Source organism: Castor canadensis, chromosome 1 (genome assembly GCF_047511655.1).
Source record: "Castor canadensis chromosome 1, mCasCan1.hap1v2, whole genome shotgun sequence".
NCBI lineage: Eukaryota > Metazoa > Chordata > Mammalia > Rodentia > Castoridae > Castor > Castor canadensis.
Genome location: NC_133386.1, coordinates 142,274,935 through 142,284,979, shown reverse-complemented (window position 1 = coordinate 142,284,979; position 10,045 = coordinate 142,274,935). Strand labels below are relative to the sequence as shown.

Below are 10,045 nucleotides of genomic sequence, written 5' to 3'. Positions count from 1 at the left end.
AAATACTTAACTCCATAAAGTAGTATCTATGACCATACTCATCAAGAGAGTGATTATCTGGTTTATGAATGATATCTCCATTTTAAAATTATTATTTTCATCATTATTATTTGACAAACGTGGATCAAATATTTAAGTGAACAGATTTTCATAGATATGTTTTCCCTAGAGTCACTGTCTTCAATGGAGAGCAGGAAAAGGCTCATTTCTTCACTTAGTGTATTTTCTACAAAATTATTTGTTAGCCTGAAAATTTCTCTCATTTGGTGAAATGAGGCACCATATGCAAGAAAATTTGATGCATGTATGAAATTAAAAATGTCATTTTCCTGGTTGATACATGCAAGACCTCAGGAAAATGTTGGCCTTTCCTCAAATATTTGTGAGCTGTACTGTAGACTTGGAAACCATATATGCATGTTGGTATTAGATGTCATAGATTCACAGAACAGCATGAGTTATATAGGCAAAGAAGTTTCCATCTGAAGAGGATAATTGAGATATGTGTTTAGCTCATGCATACATTATGACATATAGAATCAATAACAAGTAGTCACAGTAAGAAGTTCCAAGGACCAGAGAGATTAGTGGTTTCCATTGAAATCCCTTTCCTTATTTGCTCCTGCATAATAGCTTTCAGCTTATCAAGGTTGCTAGAACTATTTCTCAGGGAGCAGTGAGTCAAAGTGTTGCCCTAAAACAAGGCAGAGAGAACAAACGAAGGATACCACTCTGAATATGTTTGGTTTTAATGCTATAGATAACAGGGTTCATGAGAGGTGGAAAAAGGAAGTAGATGTAGCTCATTGTGATATGGACCACATGAGGAGCATGCTGTCCAAACCTATGAATAAATGTCAGACCAACCACAGTGATATAGAAGACCAAGATGCAACAGATATGGGAGACACGTGTATTTGAGGGCCTTGGCACTTTCTCTAGAAGCAATGCCCATGACAGTCTTGAGAATCAAAATGCAGGAGAAAAAAATCATGAGACAGTCCAATAGGCCCATCGCAAATACAACCACAACTGGATAGAGACGGTTGAAAGTGGTGTCACCACAGGCTAGCTTGATGACATCTTGGTGCAGACAAAATGCATGGGAGAGCACACGAGATCAACAGTAGGGAAACCAGTGCAGGCGAACAATTATTGGCATAATTGACAGACCAGCCCTTGTCAGTACTCCTATCCCAATCTTCATTACCTGGGTGTCAGTAAGGATGGAGGTGTATCTTAAGGGGCTGCAGATGGCAATGAAACGGTCATAGGCCATGGCGAGCAGGACACCTGATTCCACAATAGAAAGAGTATGGATGAAGTAGGCCTGAGAGAAGCAGACCCCATGGCCAATCTCCCTGTGATTCAACCACAGAACACCAAGCACTGTGGGCATTGTGGTCAATGTTATTCCAGGATCTGTTGCTGCCAACATAGCCAAGAAATAGTACATGGGCTCATGGAGGTTATGGTCATCTCTAATGAGAAAGAGAAGGGAGCCATTGCCAAGAAGTATAGAGATGTAGGCTACCAATAATGGGATGGAGATCCAGTGATGTGACTTCTCCATACCTGGGAAACCCGTAAGCAGGAAGGCAGAGGTGGTGGTATTGAGACACACTGTTAATATTGCAAAGAGAGAGTGGTCCTTTTAGTAAAGTAACAGAAACTAGTTCTTAAAAGTTGCCCATTGAGAACATTACCTGTTCTTAATATACTCACATGTCCTGACTTCTAGCAACAGCAAGGAAAGTAATTTAGTCATTCCTTGCAGATTGCAAGGTATGGGAGCATAGAATATGTAAAGAACAACTCTACCTGTTATTCAGGACCCACTATATGTGGAGAATACACTGAGGATACAGATACGTGTGCAGAATAGATCTTGGTCATAGCCTTATAAATCAAATAATCCAAAAAAAATGAAAGAAAAAGCACTATAATTCAGTGATGCTATAATATTGTTGGAACTTGAAGGATATTTTTCATGGTGCATCCTATCTTGTCTGTTGGTTTTGATGATGGGTGTGAAGGTTTACCAGAGTATATGAGACCTAGAATACTAAAAACATGCCAATAGTGCTGGAAAAGCAGGCATGAACATCCTGTGATAAAATAATATTAAAGAAAAAAATAAATATATAAACAAATAAGTAAAACAGTTAGTTTTATGGACTATTAAAGGTCTAAAGATTTTGGGAAGACTACATAATGACATACACTGATCATGTGTTTATAGCTCCAAAACTAACTCTTTCATTGTCTAATATTGTAATACTGTAGTTATTAATGTACTATTTAAAAAATTTCAAAATTCAACAACATACATATAAAAATGATTAATTAATGGAGATTTTATGATAATCACTTGAAGGCACTATTTAGTACCAGCATTAGTCAAAGTACCTATTTGGACAAGGAAAAATAGAAAGGCAAGCAAGAGGGAGTATTTTTTAAAGTTATGGTGTCTGATGGGATTTAGCAAAACTGAGATACTCTGTGACTCAGAATTTTAAAGTTTCATCTGGCACAGGCTGTCATCTTCTGGAAATAGTATATATGTGGCATCAACCCTAGAAAATGTGACCACTTTCTTTTATGGTTGGTGTGGACAGTATGTCTCACACATGATGAAAAGAAGATCTCTACAGATTCATGTATGCCTCACTTAGCACCCTTTTGCTCAGAAAAAAAATGGATTCAAGATAACTGGGCTTTAATCTTCATAAAAATTGGTCAAAGTTCCAGCTCTGCTACTTTTTAACAATAGCAAACTTGGGATAGCCCAATCATCTTGATATTTGATGCCATCAGCTTAAAGGGTAATAGTGATTTCTATCTTACATAGTCATATATTTGACACAGGCATGAGGATTAAATAGAATTGCTAATGGGCAATTTTTTCTTTGCTTCTGAGTTTTTCTTGTTGTTAAAAGAAATTGCAGTGGGCACATATCTGGACTCGTTACTCTGAGATATATCAAGTTATCTCATTTTCTTTGGATGCTTATGAAATAGATATAAAATAATGAGGGGATTTTGATTGTAATGGAAGTATTAAATTGGATTTCATCTGAGAAGCAGATGATGTGTCTGCAGGCAAAAGAAAAGGAGACCGCTGCTATGGGAACTTCTGACTTAGCCACACAGGACACTACACTGACCCTGTAACATGTAAACTTAGGAACATTGGGGAAAAGCAACTGTTTTCAAGGGATGAGAAAAGGAGGGAAACTACCTCCTACCTATCAGTGAAATACTAAGAAAATCCTCAATTTATGTAGAGTTAAAGATACATGAGTGGCAAATAGAAATTGTATATTTCTCAGGTGCACAATGTCATGTTTTAATAAAATTATATACTGCGACGTGAGTCACAATAAAGCTGATTAATATATCTACTACCTCACATGGTTATTCCTTTTTTGTAGTGAAAATATATAAAATCTTCAAGTACACCTTACTAAAACTGGGGGGATTATACAAAACATTAATCTAGGTAATTATTTTGCATTAAAAACAAATATACATGTAACAGACAAATAAAAAGAAAACAAAATAAATAAGAAAGGGGAAACTAGAAAGAGAAGATGATATTGAGAAACAAATTTATGTAATAAATAACTGTTGAGTGTTCAACATATATCAATGCACTGAAGCATTACATACTCTCATTTTATTTCAGAAAACCCTTAAGATAATCTATTTCTGCTATTTTATGTATTCACACTGGTTATGAATGAAGGAGATACAGACATCAAATGTCAGAGTACTTTTTAAAATCCAAAGTGGAGTAGGAAGACTTCAAACATGAATGGAACTGGTAGGAATATGACCTACTTGCTCTCTCTCTTCTGCTTGGTACAGAAATACAGTATTTTTACTTTGCTTTAATGAGAGCTGTCTCTATGGCATATGAGCTTATCTGTGAAGTTGGGAAAGATTAAATTCCAAGACATTTGCCTCATCCCATGGCCTCTAATTAAAGTGGGCTTTTTTCATTAATGAGAAGCTAATTCCAAAAGTCTCCAACCTTGCCATATAAATGAGTTCTCCACACAGGTACAAGGGAACCCTCTTAGACTTTGACTTCTGGCATATTTTCTTGCCTTCCATTGGACTGTTTTCCTTCACTTCATCCTAACATTATCTCATTTATCACAAGCACTAAATCTGGAAAGCCAAGCCTGTGATCTACACTTAGCTTATTTTATCTATATAAATTCCCGTGGCTCCATTTTCAATACTTCATTATTGTCACAGTACCCAGCATATGATTTGTATTGTATTTCAGATTCATTAACTGATTGGCTTTCCTGTACATACAAACTGATCCTCTGACCATCTTAGGACCCTAGTGTCAAGCAGGTTTTCCAATCATTGAAGCACATTAATAGACTCACTCTAAACATAGAGTTATGAATCCCCAGAACCTGGAAATGCTCTGAGGGTCTTTTTTAAGAATATGGAATAAAATCTGTATCTTATTGTCAGTTCAGAAGTTATTGAATGCTTATTTCACACTCCGAATTTTTCCAGGTACTGAAGATGCATATCTATTTGACCCACTATTCCTGATCTAGAGGCACATACCTCCCAGACTCCAGTGTTAATCATAACTTGGTTTATTAGTCTCATGAGCAGGTAGTGACTTTCCCCAGAAAGTGTTTCAACTCAATGTGATTACAGAACTGGGCGTCCTGAAGTATTTAGAAAACATTCTATCCTAGAAACTAATCTGAAATTCTAGGGAAGTGATTTTTATAGAGGAAATCACAGCATTGCAATGGAGTTCAGAAAAGTTAAAATTTCAGACAGGAGGAGAGAAGGAAGTAGAAACATACAATCCATCCATCGATCCTCTGGTTTACTCCCGCACTCTTGTTTGCGCCTTGTGTTTCAGAATCTACCCTGGGCCTTACTTTGCACATCTGAAGAGATAATGCCTAAAGAAGCGAGTTCTTAGAGTGTCAGCCCATGTCAGCCCATGACTACTACCCATCTCTTCTTGACAGATAATACTATTACTTTATGTTTGCTGAAAAGCCTATTCTTTGACTTGCTCTGCCTTGGTGTCTGCAGTGAGACCTTGGAGAAAAAATTCATTACATACCCTACTGACCTGAAATTTTGTCCTTGCTCATTCTTCAGTGCCACTGTCGTGAATTTCACAGCATTAGCTTTGGTCATAACAAAATCTGAGCATAGATACTGGCTGTTAGGAACTTTTATTTTAGAACCATCTCCTCATAGACAATTCTCAGTTTAGACCACTAACTGCCCCTCCTTCTCTGTCCTCCTTCCATTTCTTTCTGTCTGCTTCCCTCCTGAGACTACTAAATACTCTAAGCCTTGAGGATTTCGAGCTTTTAGCAACATTCCCCAAGACTTCTGTCGGTGCCCTGCCTTTGACTTGAACCCTGTTGCCCAGAAGGTGATTTATTTCTCTCAAGACATGGAAATAAAAGTAGAACAATTTAGGTTTGTGGGTGTGGCTCAAGTGCTACAGTGCTTGCCAACATGCATGAGGCCTTGGGTTCCATCCCACTTCCTGCAGAACAAAAAAAAACCTTAGAAGTTAGAGATTTGAACGGCAACTGAGTTCTTGGGCGAGTACGTTTTCAAGCTCTCTTTAGGAAATACTAATCTGGCCGGGAGTGATAGCTCATGCCTGTAATCCCAGCTACTGAAGAGGGAGAGATCAGAAAGATTCATGTTCAAGGTCAATCCCCTGCAAAAACTATGAGACTCTATCTGGGAAATACCTAAATATGTAAAGCAAAAAAAGACTTGAGATTGTGACTCAAGTGCAGAGAGACTTTTTGCCCTTTCAAGTCCCTAAATTAAATACTCTTTACCCCAATTGTCTTGCATTACTCTGTTGGTATATAGGTTAATGCCGTCTCCCTTGCTCATTGAACAAATTAATGTGGATTAAGTCTTGTAAAAAAAACCAGTACTCCCTCCCCCCTCACCAAAATAGTAAGCCCTGTTTTTAAAATGAAGAATATGTGAAAATTAGAGGAAAATGGGACTTCTCTAATTTTTTAAACTGTTTGTTTATTGAACAATTCCCTCCAATCCACTCTCTCTCCTCTAAATACTGCATCTAACGTGAGCATTAATTAATGAGCTCTGCCTCATTCAATTCCAGAAAAAGGACTACCTTTTTTAGTCCTTGGTTTCTCCTTATCCCTTCTCTACATCCTCCATTCCTAGGATGTAGAGCAAGATTAGGAGTAATGTTTTTTAATCAAGTCATGAATAAGCTGTGAAAGACAGGAATCATACCAAGTGTCTAAGACCAGGGGTCTTACTCTTGTGTTTCCCTGTAGGTTACTGACCAGGCAACATACATATGATCAAGAGCATCAATGTAAGAACTTGAGTACTTTGTTCTCATTGTGGCTCTGACTCTTGCTTTTCCACTTTAGGGAAGTTATTTGACTGCATTTGTTCTTCATGTTTTTTTTTATCTCCAAAATATATGCAGCAATTGCCCTCAAATGAAGCTGTCATAACTAATCTAGTGAAGTTAGAATCCCACTCAGTGTATAATAGGCACTTAATGAATGTCAGCTATCATTACCTTTGTTACAATCTGTCAACTTTATTTTAATGATTTGAATTTTACACTATATTTCCATATAGCACAGTGACCTATTTGAGAAAGACTTCATTTTCCATAGTTTTATAGCCACAGATAACCAAATATGAAATCATGGAAGCAATGTCATGTTTCCCAATTTCTGTTACTGGAGAGAAATGCTTTCACGGACTGATTGATGGCCAGCAATTTTCACTTGCTTCTTTCTCATGAATGATCTTCTATATTAGTTGAATAAGGGGGTTTTATTATGACACTTACTTATATGCTTTCAGTGTATCTTAATTAGATTTATCCAGTCTATCATTCTCTTTTATCCCCGTACCCATTACTGAGAAAAATTTCAACAGCTTTCATTGTTCAATGGTCAATACTACAAGGTACATTGACCATATTCACCCCCCTTCTACCTCTCTGTTTACCGTGCCATCCCACTGACACCATTTCCCAGAGAATACCTGTTTTACCTTCCTGTCCTTCATTTTCTATGTACATATTGATAGTTCATGGGAGTTTTAGTATTTAGTATTTTAGTATTTTTAGTACTTAGTATTTTAGTTTTTGGTATTTCACACATATGTATATCACATTTGGTTCAAATTAACCCCTACTCACAAAGAGGTTTTTGATTTACATTGGCTCTTTGTTGTAGACATCTGTATATATCTGCTAAAACATATGCAGATGAAAACACACATTCCTTTTCTTGTTAAGCAAATTAGACTTAATTTACTCTAGTCATTAATTAAATGAATTTAACTATTTATATATGAATACACTGAGGAATAACAGTATTGTGAAGGTATATTATAGGAAGGTCATCAATAAGCATTTTTTAAATATGGAAGCTGATTTTCATAAAGAAATATGAACAATTCATGGATGCCTAGCTCAATAAGTTTGTGGCACAACATGTTTACATAACATATTTTTTGCACAAATAATTGCCATTCAAATAAGAAATAGGACTTTACTAGTACCTGAAAATCCCATTTGACTAATACCAGGTCCACCTTTCAGATGAGTTTTAGCCAGATCTGATTTTTTACAGTGAAACAAAAATCATGTGTGTGTGTTCAGATCAAAATCATTACTAAATTTGTGAAAGACATCCATGTGTTCTCTTGTAACAGTAGTATGTTTATTTCCATCCCTACACAGTATTCACAATGAATGTCTGTAACCCACATTTATTCTCTTGTAGGTAACAGTTACCACTGGGGATTTTATAAATGGTTTCACTTTGAAATTTTCAATATATGTTTGTTTGATTGTTTCTGTACACATAGATAAGATTTCTGTTGGACCTAATTATAGGACTGTAACACCTTGGGTAAACATAAATTCATCTCAGGTAAATAATAGCAAATGATTTTTTACAGTGATTATATCATCATCTATATCACTGCCTAGCTCATGAGAATCTCAGTTGCTTCACCTCCTAAACAACAATAAGTGATTTCACGTATTTGAAAAGCCATTCTGATGGGCACATTATGGTATTTTATTACAGTTTTAATTTTCTCTTTCCAGATTACTAATTATGTTCCCCACATTTATTAACCTCTTTTGTGACATACCTCTTACAGCCTTTAGTCTATTAAAATGTAGGTTATTACAGTCTCATTGAATAAATTCTCATTGCTTATAAATTATTGAAGTCACTCTTATTTCAGATATAGGTGTAACAATTACATTTACTACTTATACCTGACTTTATTTTCTTAATAATAATTATCCCCAAAAAAATGTTTTTAAACTTAATTCAGATTAATTTGTTTCTCATTTTGCATACTAGTTAAAATATTAAATACAATATCAATGAATAAAAATACCTCTGTTGTCTTATAGATTCATTATCTTTAAGAGATTAATATTCATTTTGTATTTATCTTGTACCACAAATTGGATTTTGCCTATGGTGTAGAACTGGGATAAACAATCATTTTCATTTCCAGATTAATTTTGTGCTTAGATTAATGTGCATCCTCTTCTGATTCCAGAGGAACCCTGGAGATTATAAACTATTTGGGTGTAGCACCCTTTCATACAGTCAACACAAACAGTCATGATAACACTTGTGGAATAACATATTTTATCCCTTGTCACACCCTATCCAGAACATTTGAATTCTTGCTAAGCAACTAAATTTATACATTGACAGAGGACTAAGACATCTGATATCTGTGTCCCTGCCACAGGTAGAGTTCTATAGAAACAGATGCTGAGACAGCGTTTGAGGTAAAATATGTTTATTAGAGGTCAACACCTTTGAAAGAGAGGATAACAGATCTGATCACAGGAAGAAATGAAACAGAGATAAAGGCTGGGAAAGTCTTGGCCAATTTGACCAGAAGCTCTGGAGCAAGTACTACCTATCCAACTGTTTTACCTCATATTGGGTTGAAATGGCCAGAACATTAAGACACTTCTCACTTAGAGGTGAGCTGCCTCAGGGAAGTCACAGCATTGGGCTAAATGGCTATCTGTAGCTGAGGGAGATCCTGTATGAGCTGAGTGCTTAAGACTATCTGCTGACCACACTTTCAGAGATGAGAAAATGTCTTTCCTTGAAGGAAATCTGGACAACATATCTTGATGTTTACAGTAGCATCCTGTTTATACCTGCATTTGGAGGCTCTTGGCTAAGGCCATTTGTATTCATATCCCTAATCGAATTTCACTTCCCACCTCTCACAGACCAATAAATGATTAAAACATCAGATATTGAAATAATATCTGTAAAGTTGCCCTGCTTTTCTACAACCTGTGTGATCCCTAATTTTTTGAGGAACTTATGCCTATAGAAGGTCACGACAGTTTCTATAGTAAACAAACACAATCCATTATTTTAAAAGGTATTTGTATTCTTAATCCTTTATTTTGAAATAATTATAGATTTATAAGTAGGTGCAAAAATATACATTGGTACTTCTGCACTGTTTACCCAGGTTTCCCCATTGTTAACAACTGAAATAAGTATAGTAAAATGTCAAAACAGTAAATTGACATTGATATGGCTCCTGGAGTTTATTTAAATTTCAACAGTTTTACATGCACCCATTTTGTGGATTTGATGTCAATCTAAAACTCTTCACTTAGATCTAGGTCTTGAAGATGTACCTTTATATTTTTCTAGAAGTTTTAGAGTTTTACATTTTAAAGTTGAAGATACACATTGATTTTCAGTTAACTGTGTGTAAGGTGTGAGGTTTCAGTTGAGCATCTTTTAGTTGAGGAATACTCCACATTCCTCACAGGGGAGTGCATACTGCAGCACTATTTGTGTAAAGGTCTTCCTTCATCTACTGAGTTGCTTTTGAACCTTTCAAAACTCATCTAGACATATTTCTGTGGATCGATTTCTAGGGACTTTTTCTGTTACATTGATATTTGTACCTACCTCTTCAATAATACCACACAATCTTGATTGTT

General features: G+C 35.9%; 1 protein-coding gene across 1 annotated transcript; it reads right to left on the bottom strand.

The window, feature by feature from the left end:
* Positions 1 to 681: 681 nt before the first annotated feature.
* Positions 682 to 9,275, bottom strand: LOC109675015 (olfactory receptor 51B6-like). The gene is given in 3 exon segments (XM_020151857.2): positions 682 to 925; positions 927 to 1,623; positions 9,236 to 9,275. Coding segments are annotated over 3 exon segments (981 nt in total).
* Positions 9,276 to 10,045: the final 770 nt, after the last annotated feature.